Genomic DNA, 18,882 nt, shown 5'->3' with positions numbered 1-18,882 from the left:
CTGGACAGGATGGACCTCTGGCTCTCCGCATCCCTCCTCCCTGTCTCCCGGGCCTGAGCGTGACACTCAAGGGTGGAGGTGTCTGCTGAGCTGCCAGCTGGGAGGAGGTGGCTTGGGAATTCCCAGGTGCTACTCTCAGCCTCACACCCCCAGGGATGGCGCCAAGGACGCCACTGGGATGCCGGAAGCTCAGCAAGTGAGCAGGAAAGGACAAACTCCCCCAGGTCTGGCCAGGTCCTCTCCCGGCATCGCCCTTGGTTCAGAGTTCCCTCAGGGTCAGCAAGGACGAGCTGGACGGGTCCTGAGCCGGCGGGTGGGCGGTGGGGGGAGTGGAAGGGGCCCTGCAAGGATGACCCGGTGAGGGGAACCCAGGCCCATAAACAAAAAAATTTGGGGTTCTGCAACGCTGCCTACCCCCAGTCCACCCCTGAGAGAGCCTGGACAGCAGGCGACGCACGCTGGGCTTCTCACGAGGCAGCCCGCGGGAGGGGTCCGCGCGAGCGCGCGCCGGGTCTCACGCGGCTCGGCAGCGCAGCGCGCATGCTCAGTCCGGCACTTCTCCCGGCCGGGCGGGAGACCCGGCGCTCGGAGGAGGGGGGAGGAGCGCTCGCGCAGCCGCCCCTGACCGGAGCGGGCTCCGCGGCTGCTGCAGCGCTCAGCGTCCGGGCCCTGCCGGAGCCGGGACTAGCATGTGCCCCGGCTCTCCCGCGGCGGCGGCGGCGGCTCCTTTGCAGCAGCAGCAGCAGCGGCCGCCATGGCCAAAACCGGCGTGGAGCTCACCCGCGAGCTGCAAGGTATGAGGTTGCCTTGGTCTACGGGACGCCCAGTCCCTGCGCATCCCAGACCCAGTGCTTGTCTGCCCGCGCGGTACACCCCAAGCCGGCGCCTCCCGCCCCCTCATGCATCCTTACTCCAAGGCGGACCCTGCCCCTGCATCCCAGCTCGGGCATCGCTGGCCCTGGAGCATCCTCCTCTGCCCTCCTCGCCTCACCCTATCAGGACCTTCCTGTCCTGGAGCCGCCCGTCCCGCTTTTCGGTGACAGGTGCAGCTCCCTTGCACTCCCTGGGACTGACTTTCAGCGTTCCTGACCTACCCCTTGGCGAGGCGTCCAGTCTCCCCTTCTAAGCGTCCCTGCTTTCTCCCACCCCCGCCGGGCGGAGCCAGACCCGCCCCACCAGGCGATGGGAGCTGCCCCTGGTCCTGACCGTCGCCCATCTCAACACCCTTCCTCCTCTCGGCCCCGCCCCGGAACTGGTCCTGGAGAGCCTCCTAGGAGCCAGGCAGCGCCCAAGCCAGTGGGGCAAAGAAGGGGGGGTCAGGGGAGAGGCCCTGAACTGAAGCTAAAACCAAGAGCAGGATCTCTGCAGCTCACCTATCCCAGCCTTACCCCCTTCTCACTACCCACCACCCAAACCTCAAGGCCTCTCCTGCTTGTGAGGTTTCAGACTCAGCCCAACCAAGGCCTGGCCCCCCTAGCACTGTCACCCAGAGGCAGGAGCACAGGCTAGCCTACGCAGAGAGCAGGACTCTCAAGGATACTCAGAGTCATGCTCCACTCTGGCAATTTCCCACACCTACACACACAGAGGAATGCAATCATGAAATGTGTATACACACATCTTTACAAAAACTGCACCCCCACCACACGCAAGCACTCACACAATACTGTGGGGGTATTAGATGCTTCTGCCAGCACAGGGGTATGGGGCTCATTTAAACAATAAATCCCTCCACCACCACCGCCTAGGAACTGTCTGGTGCTGTGCACCTTTCACAACTGCAAGCCAGCATCCTCAGTCACACTTCTCCATCTCCACCAATGCCACACTCAGGCTCCCTGGCATTGTCAGAAGTCACACTTGGGCTCCTTGACATCGTGAGAAGGCATGCATGCACCTGTAGTAAAGACTGGCTCTCATACCCAGACCACCTAGTATATGATAGTCAAGAGACACCCCCACACCCCACACAGTGACTCACTGTGTATGTGTTGACGGCTGCTGTAGTTCATGAATTGGAAAAATCCTTCACACCTTCAAAATTATAAGACACACCATCCCACAGAGAGTGTCACTCAGCAAGTGTCCCCTGACTCAGGGACATCAGGAGCCAGAGTTTTCTCCACACACTACACACTCTCTAATAGCAAAGTCACCAAAGAAGGAAAAGTCTTTCTTCTGTACTTCTTTGTCCCTCTATTCTCTCTCCTCTGGCCTGCCCCTTCCTCTGTCTGGAAAACCCTGGAGATAGGGGTGGCCAGAGTAAGGGGAGCTCTGAGCAGGGACCTTCCCACTTGCAGATAGCATTCGGAGGTGCCTGAGCCAAGGGGCTGTGCTCCAACAACATCGTGTGAAGCTGGAGACAAAACCCAAGAAGTTTGAAGACCGAGTACTAGTAAGAGCACTGGTCTTGGCAGAAAGGAGGAGGTGGTGAGGGCAGCTGGATTCTAGGGAGGTGGGCAGGAGAGACAGGGGGAGAGGGAATGACTGAGAAGACAGCCTAGGGAAAGGGACAGGACTGAACTGAGTTGGTGTCCAGGAGCTGATGGTAGGGCAAGAAAGAGAAGGGGTACTCTTGAGAGCAGACCTGAGGGGACTAAAGGAGGACAAAGGCACCAGGGCCTAGGCAGCTGCGATGAGCTTCTCACATTCTTTTCTGCAGGCTCTGACCTCCTGGCGCCTCCATCTCTTCCCCCTTAAAGTCCCTGCCAAGGTGAGTTGGACTGAGGAGTGGGAGAACACCTTGTCTGCTCCCTCCCACGCCTGGCACTAGGCCTTTGCCCTTACCAGGAACTGAGCATCTCCATCCCTCTAGGTGGAGAGCTCCTTCAATGTCTTGGAGATCCGTGCCTTCAACACACTCAGTCAGAACCAGGTGAGTATCAGGACCTTGGCCGCCATTGGGCCAGCTAGAGGATGGTGTCCATATCCAAGGCTGTGCCATTCCCTCTCCCCCAGATCCTGGTGGAGACAGAGCGTGGCATGGTGAGCATGAGGCTGCCATCAGCTGAGAGTGTGGACCAGGTGACACGACATGTGAGCTCTGCCCTCTCCAAGGTCTGCCCTGGCCCTGGGTAAGTGGCAAACAGGGGTCTCCCAAAGCATTAGGTGACAAGAAGACTTCTTCCCCTGGACCTGATCTCCTAGGACTAGAAGAAAAAGAGTGCTCATGTGCCTCCTCCTGCTCCTGCTCTTTCCTGAAGACCCTCTGGGTCTCCAGGGAATAATGGGGGAAAAAATTGAAAGTGTCTTTCTGGCCCTCTGTGGGATGATTTGTTCTTCTTCCAGGTGTTTGATCCGCCGTGGAAACGCAGACACCCCAGAGGGGCCCCGAGATACATCCCCCAACTCTGAAACTTCCACATCTACCACTCACAGTGTGTGTGGTGAGCAGGGGCAGGCATGAGGGAGGTGGGACTTAGACAGCACTGTCCATGTGCATGGGATTTTCCCTGAGGGGCCTTTGCCTGTGCTGAGGATTCCACCACTCCTAGACCTCAAGGGGTTCATGGTGCATCAAGGACCTAAGACACTAGCACATACCATGACCTTGAACATTCCTTGAACAAGGAAGCAAGATTTTCTTGCTCCACAGGTGGCTTCTCTGAGACTTATGCGGCCCTGTGTGACTACAATGGGCTACACTGCCGTGAGGAGGTGCAATGGGTGCGTTGAACAGGGTGCCTGGCAGGGAGCAGGTGGGACCCAGAGGGAGGGGACAGAGGAGGGGCTGGAGAGCAGATGTGAGCCAGTTCCACCTCTCTAAGGATGTGGACACCATCTACCATGCTGAGGATAACCGCGAGTTCAATCTTTTGGATTTCAGCCACTTGGAGAGCCGGTAAGCATAGAGGGCAGAGACTCAGCCCCTAAATTCCCAGCATCAGATGAACACTGGCTCTTCCCAGGATTCCCCTTCTGGACCTACCCACAACCCCTGCTCTGTCTCCTCAACTCCCTTTCTACCCCACTGCCATCTCCCCATCCAGCTTTCCCCAGCACAACCACCCCATCCCTGATCTCTTCTTTCCTGCCCCAGCCACCTGCTTACCACTTCCTGTTCTCTTCAATATCTTCACAGAGACCTGGCCCTAATGGTGGCAGCCCTAGCCTACAACCAGTGGTTCACCAAACTCTACTGCAAAGACCTGCGGCTGGTAAGAACTAGGAGGGGCTTGGGGAGGGTAGAGCAGTGTCCTCTTTGGCTTCTGATCACAGGACCCTTCTGTCCTTAGGGCTCAGAAGTGCTAGAACAGGTGCTACATACCTTGAGCAAGTCGGGGAGCCTTGAAGAGCTGGTGCTGGACAATGCCGGGCTTAAGACGTGAGGCCAGCCTCCTCTGTAGGCAGTGGTGCCCCCTTCATGTAGTCTTAGGGTCCCAAAACCTCAGAGCATAATATAGGTCCCTGGACTGTTTCATCCAGTGCATTTACAGAAAGGAGGCTGAGGTCCAAAAAGGACACAAAGCAATCCAGTGGTCATGCTGGGACTCAGACCTCAGCCTCCTGATACCCCAGCTCCACGGCCTTTCTCCAGTACACTCCATGTCCCATCCCCTCTTTCCATCAACTACCAAGCAGGGGGTGGGGCTGCTCCAGATGTGAGAACCCAAAGCTGGGCTTTGTCTCAGCACAACTTCCTAAGGTGTGGAACACCCCCAGGTACTCCGGAGAGGTGACAAGGTCCCTGGCAGTCCCTGAGCTGCTCCCCTGCTGTGGGGACCCCTGACCATTGCAGCCCCAGCCAGGCAGGCAGGTAGAGAAGGAGGGGAAGCCCAGGGGCTGGGTCTTGGGGCTTTGGCTCAGGACAAATCCTTCCTCCCATTCCCTGAAGGGACTTTGTCCAGAAGCTGGCCGGGGTGTTTGGGGAGAACGGGAGCTGTGTGCTGCATGCCCTCACTCTGTCCCACAACCCCATCGAAGACAAGGGTGAGCCCCAGCCCTGAATCCTAACCCCACTGCAATGCAGACCCTTGTCCTAGCCCAGAGCCCAACCTAGGTCTCAACAAAGGCTCTCAAGCCTCATGGCAACCCCTGCCCCAGCACCTCCATCCTCAACCCCAGGCCTGTATCCCACTCAATCCTTCACCTTATTCTATACCACCTACTCCCACTGCCGGCCTCTCATTGGTTCATTCTCTCTCCATTTCCCAGGTTTCCTCAGTCTAAGCCAGCAGCTCCTCTGCTTCCCCACTGGCCTCACCAAGCTGTGCTTGGCCAAGACTGCCATTTCCCCTCGAGGTATTCACACCAGGACCCCTGACCTCTGACCCTTCCCCAGTGCTACCTGTGATATTGAGCTCCAGAGATGTATCCCCACTTTCACACACCATCCCAGGAACTGAGGGAGGAAAAGAAGCCACATTTTGGGAGTGGGGAAGAGTTGTGTACTAAGGGGAAGAGGTAGGAATGGGGGCCAACCCAGCCCAGTGCCCGCTGTGCTCAGGGCTCCAGGCGCTGGGCCAGACCTTTGGGGCCAACCCAGCCTTTGCCAGCTCCCTTCGATACCTGGACCTGAGCAAGAACCCTGGGCTGCTCGCCACAGACGAAGCCAGTGTGAGTCCTAGGAGTCATTCTAGACAAGCATGTTCGGGATTCAGGGTCTGGGAGTGGAAAGCCTCTGTCACCCATTCTCCTCGAGCCTTTCTGTCCTTTCTTCCCCAGGCCCTGTACAGTTTCCTAGCCCAGCCCAATGCCCTGGTGCACCTGGACCTGTCAGCAACTGATTGCACCGTCGACTTGGTGAGGGGTTGGTGATGGGGGGAGCCAGGCTGAGAAGATTTGGCAAGACCAGAGTAGGCATCTTTCTCACCCTCCTGCCCTGAGTACACAGCTAGACAGAACTGCCAGGATGACTTCAGGTTCAGCCATAGCTCATACCTGTGTGTACTTTATCCAGGTGACAAAAAGCCAGCCCTCGCTGGGCGCCAGTGACTTATGCCTATAATTGTAGCTACTCAGGAGGCAGAGATCAGGAGTATTGTGGTTCAAAGCCAGCCGGACAAATAGTTCCAAAGGACGCTAGCTTGAAAAAACTCATCACACAAAAGGGCTGGTGGAGTGGCTTGAGGTATAGGCCCTGAGTTCGAATCCCAGTACTGGGGAAAAAAAACCACCCAGCCCTCACTGCATCCCCCAGCTGTGTACCCTGGGGTGAGGCCATGTCTGCTAGTGGGAAAGAGTGCATTCCCTAACTGAAGCAAAGTCACCTTAGGAGCCAGCAATGGCACTATCTTACAGATCCACTGCCTCTGAGCCTCTCTATGTCCCTACCAGCCAGGCAGAGAACAGAACCCCCTTTTCCACAAAGGAGAAAACCAAGGCTTTTAGAAGAGAAGTGGGTATCCTCAGTGCAGCTCTCAGAGGGAGAAGAGCCAAGACCTTGATAGGGAAGGAGGAGGGAGTCCTTGCCTCTCCCCTCGCCCAAGACCCTCTGAAACCCACCATATCTCCTCCCCTCAGCTTCTGGGTGCCCTGCTTCATGGCTGCTGCTCCCACCTCACCTACCTCAACCTGGCTCGCAACAGCTGTTCCCACAGGTGAGGCAGCAGGAGCAAGGAGGGATGGAGCAAGCTGTGGCCATTCCCCTCCCTTGCTAACCCCAGGGTCTCCACAGGAAGGGCCGGGAGGCCCCACCAGCCTTCAAGCAGTTCTTCAGCAGCGCCTACACATTGAGCCATGTCAACCTGTCGTCCACGAGGCTGCCCCTGGAGGCCCTCAGGTCGGGTGGGTGCAGGGTTGGGGGATGCCCAGGGGAGCTCTGGGAGCACGGGGGAAAGATAAAAGGTGGGCCTACTGACCTTTCTCCCAAAGGGCACTGCTTCAGGGCCTCTCCCTCAACAGTCACCTCAGCGATCTGCACCTGGACCTCAGCAGCTGTGAGGTGAGCCCCAGCTCCCTCACTGCCTGTCAGTTACCTATTCCCCCAGTGTTCGTGTCTCCTCAGTCAACCCTGGCTTCACCTCGCCTCTGTGCTACCGGCCTACAGCCCCTTGATCTGACCACACCTCCACTTTCTCTCTCAGACTGTGTGGTGACCCCTTTTCCAGAGGCCACTCATTTTCAGACTCCACAATCTCTGCTCTAAAGCTTTGGGAGGGAGATACCAGACCTTCCCAGCAGAGGGCAGGAGCAAGCCATCTTAGGAGCAACCACCTTTCTAGCAGAGGGAGGGGAAAGAGCCCTGGGAAAGGTCTCCCTGCTTTTACACCCAAGACCTGTATGACCTTGAATCCTTGAGTTACTACTTTGGTCTCCAAGGATTAAAGGGACCCATACCTCACCCCATACCCCACTCCATCCCCACTCCCACTTCTCCCTTCTCTGCCCCTCCCTATCCCTGCAGCTCCGCTCAGCAGGAGCCCAGGCCTTGCAGGAGCAGCTGGGGGCTGTAACCTGTGTGGGAAGCCTAGACCTGTCCGACAATGGTGAGTAGGGGTGGCTCCTTAAACATGGGAAGAAAGCCCTGAAGAGATTCCAGTGAGCCTCAGGCCTCAAGGCCAGAACTCTACCATCTGCTGACCAGGATTCGACTCAGACCTCCTGACACTGGTGCCTGCCCTTGGCAAGAACAAGTCCCTCAAGCATCTATTCCTGGGCAAGAACTTCAACGTCAAGGCCAAGTGAGGCTCCCCTCCCATGCCCAGAGACCCTCATGCCATTATCCACCCATCCTCTTGGCTCACTGTATTACCTCTGGCCAACTCTCTCCTCCTCCAGTAGCATAACCCCAGCCCCCTCCCCTCCTACTCTGAGCCCTCACTCCCCACAGGATCCTGGAGGAGATCCTCCACAAGCTGGTGCAAATGATCCAGGAAGAGGACTGTGTGAGTGATGGGGCCTAGGAAGGGACCTGCAGGGGCGGGGAGCTGCAGTGACTGGTTTCAACCCCCACTTGTCCACTCAGTCCCTGCAGTCACTGTCAGTGGCAGACTCCCGGCTGAAGCTTCGCACCAGCATCCTCATCAATGCCTTGGGCAGCAACACCTGCCTGGCCAAGGTGGACCTGAGCGGCAATGGCATGGAAGACATCGGAGCCAAGATGCTGTCTAAAGCCCTGCAGATAAACTCCTCCCTCAGGTAAGGCCCACTGGGTCCTTGAAACCAGAGTCCCAACCCTCACATACATACACATATTCTCCCTGCTTGCCTTGAGGCCTGTTTCCCAGCTTTTGGAAGACCTCTGAACCATCTTTGAGTCAGTCTCGTTACTTAGGGAAGGAGAGAGGGCTCATCTCTGGCCCCTAACGGGGATCCAGAGTGAGAACTAACAAACTGGTGCTCACCCTCCTCCCAGAACTATCCTATGGGATCGGAACAATACATCTGCCCTGGGTTTCCTAGACATCGCCAGGGCCCTGGAGAGGTGAGTGGGCCAAGATCCTGCCCCAGTCAAGCCCCCAGCCTTCCTCTGCCAGGATCAGGCCTGAACTACCCAGCCCCATCCCAGTCCCCTTGACTTATCTGCACAGAAATGTAAGAGAAAGGACCATGGAAGAGGAAATGACAAGCAAGGGCTGGGTTTCTGCCTCATCTGTTCCCACACTCAGCTATGCTCCTATGTCCCACAGCAACCATACACTGCGCTTCATGTCCTTTCCCGTGAGTGACATCTCCCAAGCCTACCGCAGTGCCCCCGAGCGCACCGAGGACGTCTGGCAGAAGGTGGAGGGTGCTGTTCTAAGCAGGGTGGGACAGGCAAGAGGCTTAGGGTGGCCCACATCTCCAGCTCTGACCTTACCCACTCCGTCATCTCCAGATCCAGTGGTGCCTGGTGAGGAACAACCACTCCCAGACATGCCCCCAGGAGCAGGCTTTCAGGCTGCAGCAGGGCCTGGTGACCAGCAGCGCCGAGCAAGTAAACGTTTCCCTTCGGGACACTTGGGGCACGCGTGGGGCATGCAGGGTGCAGGTGTGATATGGTGAAGCACGTGAATGGCATAAAGAGGCACCACATGGTGCATATAATGGGACCGAGCACATGGGAGAGCAAGAAGACATTCAGAGTAGGGGCCGCAAATATATGCAGGAAAACAGCAGGTAGACCCCAGACAAAGGTGCACAGGACTCTGAAAGCTTTACTGGGCATTCAAGAAGGGCATTCTTAAGAGAGAGACCAGGCCGTCCAGAGGTGTCACCACCACTGTCAGTGCTGGCACCATTAGAACAGCCTAAGGGGTCCATCCTGGGACCCCTGTCACTCCTACCACTGTGCTCCAGATGCTGCAGCGGCTGTGTGGACGAGTGCAGGAGGAGGTGCGGGCCCTGAGGTTGTGCCCCTTAGAGCCTGTGCAGGATGAACTGCTCTATGCCCGGGATCTCATCAAGGATGCCAAGAACTCTAGGGCGGTGAGCCCCCCACAGCTCCACCCTTCCCTGATAATCTGGTGAACCCAGGCACTGTCCCATGCATGTGTCTTCCTAGCCCAAGGCCCTCAGGGACTCAGTAAGGCCTGATTCTGGCCTCTAAAGTTAACTCTTTCTTCCTCAGCTGTTTCCTAGTCTCTATGAGCTGGGCCACGTGCTGGCCAATGATGGCCCTGTGCGGCAAAGGCTTGAGTCAGTAGCCAGTGAGGTGTCCAAAGCTGTGGACAAGGAGCTGCAGGCAAGTCCTGGGGGAGGGAGGAAGCCAGGGTGGGAGCCCAGTAACGACCAAGGCCCTAAGCTAAGGGCTGAAGTCAGAGTGGGGAGATGATTATAAGGCAAGAAGAAAATGCATAGAGTGGAGACCACCCGTATTCCCCCTCTGCCAAGGCACTACAATAATACAGGCTTGGAATTTTTTGTACTGGATTCAACCTTGACACTGACTTCTGATCTCCCCCTCCTCCCCTACTCTCCCCCCACCCCGATTGTCATTCTTGGACTGACTCTCCCCTGTCTGTATAGTAGGGTGGAAGGAGCAGTGACAAAGAAGTGAGGAAGCCTGAGTGTCCAAGGATCTAATCTTAGGCAGGTCCCTCAGTCTCACCATGGGGGACTAGACTAGATAAGCTAAGTCTCTTCCACTGTGGTGCCAAGCCCTGACCCTTCCCCCGTTGGGGCTCTGGCCTCCCTCCCCCCATATTAGGTGATCCTGGAGTCCATGGTCAGCCTAACGCAGGAGTTATGCCCTGTGGCCATGCGGGTGGCTGAGGGGCACAACAAGATGCTGAGCAATGTGGCAGAGCGCGTCACTGTGCCCCGGAACTTCATTCGAGGGGCGCTGCTGGAGCAGGCGGGACAGGACATTCAGAACAAGCTGGAGTGAGAGGCGGAGGACCCAGCTGGGATGGGACTGGGTTTGGCCCAGAGCACTTAGGGCCTTGGGAGCTATCAGCAATGATAATGAATGGAAAACGTCCATTAGTAGGGATAAATCTTTATCCAGTGCAGTCTTTGCATCAAAATCTCAGTTCTGAGCTGGGATGTAGAAGCCAGAGTGGAGTACACATACGTGCCCTGTACATACACTAGGAATCGATTGCCTCCTAGAAACAAAACACAGCCTCTTTGGAGACATGGACAAAGAAAAGTAGTGCAAGTCAGGTGTATGGATATATTCTCTTCCTCCCGGTCTTCATTGCCCTCAGAGTTCTTTCGTTCTGGGTCTGGGTATCACTACTCACCGAAGCAAAGGAAAGTTATTGTACATGTCATACATGAATCAGCCAGGCCCAAGAAGTGCTGGTTCTTGCACTTAACAATTGCAACCAGCAGAGCTTACTCAGCACCCCAACTTATCTAGCTCTGTTCCACCAGGGTTTCTGACCTGGAGCCTCCTTGTTACTCCTTCTTCAGTTCCTCTTCACCAATACAGACCTGGGCTAGGGAGCTCAGTGGGTGGGACTGGACATTGTTTCTGAAGACATGAGTGCAGTGGACCTAACGTGCCTCCTACAGCAGTCATGCTCTCTGGGCAACCAGGCCAGCTGTCCCATTTTCAGGCATCTGGGGACAGGAGGGGCTGAGGCCCAGGCAAGTAGTGGCTGAGCAACCCCACCTATGCCCACAGTGAGGTGAAGCTCTCAGTCGTTACCTACTTGACCAACTCCATAGTGGACGAGATCCTACAGGAGCTTTACCACTCCCACAAGAGCCTGGTAAGGCTTCTGAGCCCAGACAGACTCAGGCATGTCCTCCACCCCTCATCAGCCCATCTCCCCCAGACTTTCTTCCCTGGGGAATGGGCAGGTTCCTTGGGATCCTATTCACACCTATCCTTCCCCAGGCTCGGCACCTGACCCAGCTAAGAACACTATCAGATCCACCAGGGGGGCCAGGTCAAGGGCAGGATCTATCCTCCCGAGGCCGAGGCCGGAACCATGACCATGAGGAGACCACAGATGATGAACTCGGGACCAACATCGTGAGTCCCCCATACCTCCTACTCTCCTCTCCTTTTTTAACCTGAGTCCTGCTCCTGAACTTGCACAACACTGTCCCTTTCCACTTCTCTGGACTCCACTCTCCTCCTCACTGTGCATGGCTTCCCCCCAGCCCCAATCCAGCCCAGCCCCTTCCTTCATTCCAATTCCTCAGCCACCTGAGGAGAGGGAGGCGGGATGGACTCTACTGGAAAGACTTTATGAAGGGTGGGGGGCTCCAAGTGAGGGACTGGGATGTGAGCCCTAGCCCCACTCTTTATCCTGTTTCTGCAGGACACCATGGCCATCAAAAAGCAGAAACGCTGCCGCAAGATCCGGCCAGTGTCTGCCTTCATCAGTGAGTCCCTCAACCTCAGTTCTAATATCCTCCAGGCTCCCAACCTTTTCCCAGGCCCCCTTTCCCTTTCTTTTTTCTCTGCCACTCTAGCCCCCTTTCTCTTTGTTCCTTCTGCTAGTCCCTCTAACACTACTGTGCCCACAGGTGGAAGCCCTCAGGACATGGAAAGCCAACTGGGGAACCTGGGAATTCCCCCTGGCTGGTTCTCAGGATTTGGGGGCATGCAGCCCACAGCTGGTAGCTCCTGGGAAGGTCTTTCTGAGCTGCCCACTCATGGCTATAAACTACGGCATCAAACACAAGGAAGACCCCGGCCCCCCAGGACCACCCCACCAGGACCTGGTCGGCCCAGTGTGAGTCCCGAAAGCCTTGCAAGAGGACCAGCTTTCCTTAGCAATGCGAGAACCAGGGGTTCTAGCTTTAGGACCCAGACATCAGAGACACTAGCTTCAGGGGATCGGCAGAAACCCAGGAAAGCCATCAAACAGTTGAGGAATTACTCAGTTTGGATGAGAGCTGGACTTTGTTGCAGATAAGAAACCTCTGTCTAGCCAGACATGAAGGTACACATCTGTAGTCCCAGCTACTCAAGAGGCTAAGGCAGGAGGGTCACTTGAGCCCATGAGTTCAAGACCAGCCTAGGCATATAGAGAAAACCCTTTCTCAAAAAAAAAAAAAGAAAATGAAAGAAATCTCTTCCATGCAGTGACATTCTTATTTTGGTAAAGGATAAAGCCACGAGCCTCCAGCTTAGGAAATGCCCTGTCAAAGTTGAACCGAAGTCTAAATTTCCATGGGGCCAAGCTCAAAGGAGAAGACCCTGAGAGGATAGGAGGTGGAACTCACTGACCAAGATGAGATATCTGCAGGACTTCCCTTCCAGCAGGTACCAGTACCTGGGCCTCGTCAGGAGAACGGGGTGGCCACCCGCCTGGATGAGGGACTAGAGGACTTCTTCAGCCGAAGGGTCATGGATGAAAGTTCCAGGTGTGATACCTAAACACTTTCCCATTTTCAGCAGGTCTCAGGCCTGTTAAGGGTTTCTGTGTCCTTCCACCTCCCATGGAAGTCTTCCCAACAACCATGTCTCTGAGCCAGTATCTCTGGGACATTTCCCCACAGTCCCTGCTTCCCCCTTAACTCCCATGACCTCTGAATCTCTCAGAACAGTTGGACAAGATGAAACCAGCATGAGCCACCAATGTGGGAGGTGGGGAAAGGGCAGAGGTGACAGGCCTTGAAACAGGATGCCCATTGGTGGCATGAATCCCAACAAGTAGTGGTCTCTGTCACTGTCCTGCACAGACTCCCCAGGGTCTGTCCAGGAGGAGCTGGACCACTTGGAGGAGCTGAGAGAAGGAGGAAGGGGACTGACTGGGAGGCTAAAGTGGATTTTGGGGAAAGAGACTGCTGGAGGTTTGTGACAGGGAGGTGGGAAGGGCTACAGTGTGGCAGGAGATGAAAGAGGAAAGTAGGACATTTGATAGGCATGGAGTGGACCAACACCCAGTACTACTTTGGGCTCTGCATCTGATATTTGTCACTAACTTGCCCCAACTCTACCCAGCTACCCCCGGACTCTGAGGACTGTTCGGCCAGGCCTTTCTGAGCCACCGCTGCCTCCACTCCAGAAGAAGAGGCGCCGAGGCCTATTTCACTTTCGCCGGCCCCGGAGCTTCAAAGGGGACAGGGGGCCAGGGTCCCCCACTGCTGGACTCCTCCTTCCTCCACCCCCACCCCCACCCCCAACTCAGGAGAGCCCTCCCAGTCCAGATCCCCCAAGTCTAGGCAATAATTCCTCTCCCTGCTGGAGCCCAGAGGAAGATAGCAGCCTCCTGCCTGGATTTGGAGTGGGCCGGGGTCCTTCTTTCCGCAGAAAGATGGTAAGTGAGGCAGGCAGTGGTTGCTGAATCCTCCATTCTCCTGTCCCACACATGGCCCATTCCCTGACCTCATCCCAACCTTACTGGGAGAATTCTAGAACCCAGGGTTCTGGGGATCTGGGGAACACTAATTATTCCAGTTCCCCTCTTCTTTTTTTTTTTTTTTTGTCAGTACTGGGGTTTGAACTCAGGATGTCATGCTTGCTAGGCAGATACTCTACCACTTGAGCCATAGCCCCAGCCAAAATTCCCATTCTTGAGAGTAGATGTCATGTTCAAAGCATGCTGGGAGCACTATATACAAATGAGGGCATCAGAAGGACTTCTCCCAGGGTCTGGGCAGAGCATCCCAAGGGTAGGCTTAGTGGAGCAGGGGCCCTACCCACAGCTTCCTGCTGCCTGCAGAGCCCCTTTTCCATGAGGAATTACTTGTAAACAAGAAACCTTGTTCTAGGGCACTGAAGGGTCGGAGCCTGGGGAGGGGGGCCCAGCTCCAGGGACAGCACAGCAGCCAAGAATACACGGTGTTGCCCTTCCTGGTTTGGGAAGAGCCAAGGGTTGGAGCTTCGACGGGAAACGAGAGGTGAAGGGAGCCTGGGTTGGCAAACTGAGGGTTCTGTGGGCCACTCCCTGTCCAGCACTTCCTCCTTGCTCCTTTATCCCCAGTGGTCAGTGGAGAAAGCAGGTGCTTTGGCATCAGAAGTTATTAGCCGCAGTTCTGCCTCTACCGCACACTTACCATGGAATCCAGGACTAGATGCTTAATCTCTTGAACCTTGTAAAATGGGGTGGGAGTGCTGTAGAATACCTCTAGTACTTTGTTTCCCAAACTCTAGTGATTTGATTTTAACTTTTATGATGGATTTTTACTTTATTCACCTGAATTATTATTTCCATAATGTTTTAATTTAAATCTACTTACCTTTTTAAACTTAGTCTGGACCCAAGCATTATCCTTAAAATCACAGGCTTTTTGTAAGCATCATTTTTTTTCTACTACATGCGAAATAAACATACAACTGTCATGACAACATGTTGTCATAAACTTGCGTAAACCATTTCTTATGCCCCAGGGTGATATGGGTGCCACTTTTTGAGAAACATGATCCAAGTGTCTAGGAAGTAGTAACATGCAATTGATGAGATGCTAAAGCAGAAGCCCTTTGTCACTGCAGTCTTCCTCTACACCCACCTTGGAGGAGACTTTTCTCATGGCCTGACTTGCTGGTCCTTTCAGGGCACCGGCCCAGACCTGGAGGACAGCTCCCAGGCTTGGCAGAAACGGCGTTCGTCAGATGATGCGGGTGAGCATGGTCTCCTTTACTCCCTTCCTTAACCCCTTTCTAAGGGACCCTTCCTAATTTGCCTTTCCCTTTCCCTTTCTAATCTCACATCCCTTCCCTCCACTCCAGGACCTGGAGCCTGGAAGCCCCCACCACCACCCCAAAGCACCAAGCCAAGCTTCAGTGCCATGCGCCGAGCAGAGGCCACATGGCACATAGGTATGAAAAGTCTCTTGGGCTAGAGGCATGGCTCAGGTGGTAGAGAGCCTACTTAGCAAGTGTGAAGGCCTGAGTTCAAACTATAGCACCACCAAAAAAGAAAGAAAGAAAGAAAAAGATGGGGGGAGAGAGGAAGGAAGGAAGGGAGGGAGGGCAGGGGAGGAAGGAAGAAAAACCTCTTTTCAGGAAGCAACACTAAAGGCCCAGGGTGTGTCCAAAGAAATAGAAACTGTGGCCATTGCCCTGGGGGATTTGCAACCAAGGAGGGGTGGTGGAAAGTCAACACAGGAGAAATGTTTAAGGGTATTTACAAAGCTACCTCTAAAAGAGTCAAACAACCCAATCCAAAGGTTCTATGGAGCAAAAGTGGCTTCGCCAGGATGTGAATGGTTCTGGTGAATTCTCTAGGATAGATGCCACCTCCGGTCACTGTCAGCATAGTAGTGCTCTCTATATACTAGGCATCATTCTATATCTTATCTGGGAAGAGGGTAGGCAATTCCAGCTACTGGTAAGTGCTAGCTCTACCAGGCCCACTTCAGACATTCCAGCCTCCTGCAAAAAAAGCTCATCAACTCATCCTTAGGTTACTCAGGTGCCCCAAAGAAGAGGCAAGAGCTCTTCCTTGAAGGTCAGAAGCCCTGGGTATTAGGCTACTCAGCCACCTATAACCTAAAACAGGTCACTCACTTTCTGGCTTCATGCCTGGAGGGAATAAAAGGAGAGGCTTATTCTAGGTGTGATGTTCCTCTCCTGCTCAGTTCAGAGCACCTTCCAGTTAAAGAGCCACTAGAGAAAAGCTGCTCTGCTCAGCATCAACTTAGTTCCCAAAGGCCTGGAATAAGACCTCCAACCATATTGATCTCGGCAAAATCACCCTGAAGACACAGACACCCGCTCACCCTCCGATACTTCCACCCTAGGCCTGAGCATAGGGTTGGGAGGAGCTAAGAGATGAGTAGGCGGGTCTGGCTTGGGCCACCTACTCCTCTTGTCCCTTCCTGTTCCATTGTGCCCATCCCCTCCCTCCCCTGTCGGGGGAGGTTTGTCAGTACTGTGTGCCTACCCTCTGAGCCAACACAGCACTGAGGGCATCTTTGCTGATTTTCTACCCCTCACACAGACTAGGTAAAGCATTCAAAGCAAGACTTTATCCTTCACTTAGGAAACCACAGTAGCCTCTTGCTCCACGCATGTGCACGCATGCACGCTCATGCATGCACATACACAGATGGACACAGACAACATCTTCCAGCTGTGCTACCCTTATGCTCCCACAGAGCTGGGGAGGGGTCAAGGGCACCTCTCCTTGAGGCTCCTACTTTCTAAATCAGACTTACAAACAGCACTGGGAATGCCAGGCCACAGCCTTGGTAGAGCCCTGGGGCACTGAAGCCCTGGATAGGCAGCCACACCTGTGGACCCAACAGGACCTGTGTGTTGGCTCTGCTCCAACAGGAAAAGCCCTGGACTCTGCTCTGCAGGAGGGGCAGCTAGGCCAGAGTCCCCTCCAGAGGTGACAGCCTCAGTGTGATCCCAGGCACCACCTAAGAACTGTGGGAGTAGGAGGGGACATGGAAGGCAAAGATATTGGATCAAATGGGCTTTGGGGGGAAAGTCCTGATCTGCAGGGCTTCGTGGAAGGATTATCAAGGGAGGGTTCTGCAAGAATGGTTTTTTCTATAGCTTCTCCTGTCCCCTTCCCCCAGCTGAGGAGAGTGCTCCCAACCACAGCTGCCAGAGCCCTAGCCCGGCCTTCCAAGATGGAGAGGAAGAAGAAGGGACCTTATCCACAGAGAGGACAGTTCCAGCTAGGAATGCCAAGGTAAGGATCCCAAAGTGGGTAGGGAAGGTTCTTTGATGGGACAGAGAGACCAACTGACCCAACATCTCCCTTCCTCTGCCAGCTGCAGGATCCTCCTTTAGCTCCACGCCCCCCCAAGCCAGTGGCTGTGCCCAGGGGTCGCTGTCCCCCCCAAGTGCCAGGGGGCAAGGAGGAGGCTGAGGCTGGGGGTGCAGCCCTAGGAGTTAACAAGCCCCGGATGAGACTGGGCTCACAACAGGATCAAGAGGAGCCAGAAGTTCAAGGTCTGCCTCCCTGGCTGAGGGCCCAGGGGTGCTCTGGGACCTGCTGCCCACATGCAGTCAAGGCATGGAATAAGTGACAACCAGGAGCCACAGCCTGCATGAGCAACCCAGCCTGTAAGTCTCCCTCATGTGCCAGGTTTGCTGTGACTATCATTTTAGGGCCACCTGATCCAAGCCGCCGAACAGCCCCTCTGAAGCCCAAGAGGACACGTCGGGCACAGTCCTGTGACAAGCTGGAACCTGATAGAAGACGGCCCCCTGACCCTGCAGGTGCCAGGGGTGAGAGGGCGGGTCCCCCTTCCCACTGACCTGTCTAACACAGCACTCCTTTACATACCAACACTGGGTGGCTGGCTCTCCCTATCCAGGAAACAGGATTCCCTGAATTTGTTCCCAGCAGGAACCAGTGAGCCAGGAACAGACTGATGCCGCTAAACACCCTCCCCAGCCTTCCGCGACATGTGCCTCATAAGGACTCAGACCCCCATTTCCCCCACTGCTCCCCTGATCCCCCGCCAACACGTGTCCTACAGGGCAACATGGCAGGACTAGGCACAGGGGAGATGTGGGGACTAGTAGGGAGGGAGCAACCTGGGGGGTGCTCTCAATGCCTGCCTCAACACCATGCTCTGCAGATAGCTTCATGGTGGGGGGGCCTTTCTCCTCCCCTGGGAGGGTGGATCTCTGTCCCTCTATGCCCAGGGGCTTTCTTCCTACTTGTATAGAATAAAAAAATAAAATCACTGTCTGCCTCAAGTCTCTGCTATCTATTCACTGCCTCCAGTCCACCTCCATCTGCTCCTTTCCCATAAGCCCCCAGGGCTTGGCCACTGTGGGGGAACATGAGGTATACTCCCACAGTGATGGGGCTGGGGTTCCAAGAAAAAAAGGGAAAAGAACAGAGAACTGCTGACAGAAGGGAGTGAGAGTCCCCAAGCTAGGGTGGAGGTTAGTGTAAGGTCAGAGCTACAGAAGGAACCAAAATGACAGAAACCAACACAATGTATGTCCAGTTTCAGGGGATGGGATGGGATTGGAAGACCCCAGTATACCTGGGGAGACTGGGGAGTTCTGTGTGTGTGTGTTTGTGCACTCACATGCTCACTAACAAATTTACATGTGTATCATCCTGTAGACACCCTCAATAATAAAAAAAAAAACCACAGTATGAGAAGATCAATAATTAAATTAATCATTTCTCTCGACGTCCTAACAAATAATTCCTTGGTATTCAAGAGCCCACTCAGCCTCTTCCCCTGTGACACCCTTCTTGATGCCTTCCCCACTCACCCAAATTGAACCCTTTCTCAGGTGTCCCCACTGCACTCTAAGCAGGCCCATAATTTTTCACCTGTCATACTCAATCGCATTTCAGATAGGCTTATCATCTCTGAGTGTGGATCTCTCTGTTTTATATACATCTGTCTCCTCCGAGGACAAGGGTTTAATCACTAGACTTAGCCCTAGCCCAATGCTGGGCATTCAGGAGATGGTTAATAAATGGTCGCTACCTTGATAAATGAGCAGCTTAAGGGATGGAGGATGGACAGTGAAGATGTCCTGGTAAATGCTCTTGTATATTCATCCAAGATCACCTTGTGCCCAAATGTTCTCACATGTGGCTCCTCAGGCAATTGCTCACTTCCTCTGGTCTCACTAGAATGAGTAATGTGTATTTTCTTAAGATCTGTGCGTGGCACGGCCCC

At 54.8% G+C, this 18,882-nt stretch overlaps 1 protein-coding gene across 11 annotated transcripts; it reads left to right on the top strand.

Moving 5' to 3' along the window:
* The first annotated feature begins 84 nt into the window (after positions 1 to 84).
* On the top strand, positions 85 to 17,932 carry Carmil3 (capping protein regulator and myosin 1 linker 3). Of its 11 annotated transcripts, none has more exons than XM_074068324.1 (40): positions 85 to 794; positions 2,301 to 2,395; positions 2,663 to 2,713; positions 2,816 to 2,875; positions 2,959 to 3,074; positions 3,289 to 3,386; positions 3,596 to 3,666; positions 3,768 to 3,841; positions 4,082 to 4,157; positions 4,236 to 4,324; positions 4,835 to 4,929; positions 5,155 to 5,241; positions 5,447 to 5,556; positions 5,665 to 5,742; positions 6,463 to 6,539; positions 6,617 to 6,721; positions 6,844 to 6,883; positions 7,346 to 7,427; positions 7,526 to 7,622; positions 7,772 to 7,826; positions 7,907 to 8,079; positions 8,297 to 8,365; positions 8,571 to 8,664; positions 8,759 to 8,857; positions 9,220 to 9,348; positions 9,491 to 9,604; positions 10,070 to 10,245; positions 10,994 to 11,081; positions 11,210 to 11,347; positions 11,640 to 11,703; positions 11,848 to 12,056; positions 12,587 to 12,690; positions 13,271 to 13,586; positions 14,041 to 14,169; positions 14,824 to 14,890; positions 14,999 to 15,088; positions 16,798 to 16,913; positions 16,996 to 17,176; positions 17,336 to 17,455; positions 17,574 to 17,932. In XM_074068324.1, the coding sequence occupies exons 1-40, from the start codon at positions 755 to 757 to the stop codon at positions 17,600 to 17,602; spliced, it is 4,101 nt and encodes a 1,366-aa protein (XP_073924425.1). In that variant the 5' UTR covers positions 85 to 754; the 3' UTR covers positions 17,603 to 17,932. The 11 variants fall into 11 exon arrangements, with proteins under 11 accessions (XP_073924425.1, XP_020037354.2, XP_073924421.1 ...); XM_020181765.2 differs by having other exon boundaries at positions 6,814 to 6,883; positions 12,590 to 12,690; positions 17,336 to 17,446; positions 17,577 to 17,932; XM_074068320.1 differs by having other exon boundaries at positions 6,814 to 6,883; positions 12,590 to 12,690; positions 17,577 to 17,932.
* The last annotated feature ends 950 nt before the right edge of the window (positions 17,933 to 18,882 follow it).

The sequence above is a fragment of the Castor canadensis genome, chromosome 3 (genome assembly GCF_047511655.1).
Source record: "Castor canadensis chromosome 3, mCasCan1.hap1v2, whole genome shotgun sequence".
NCBI classification, from domain to species: Eukaryota; Metazoa; Chordata; class Mammalia; order Rodentia; family Castoridae; genus Castor; species Castor canadensis.
This window is presented reverse-complemented; position numbering and strand designations above follow the sequence as displayed.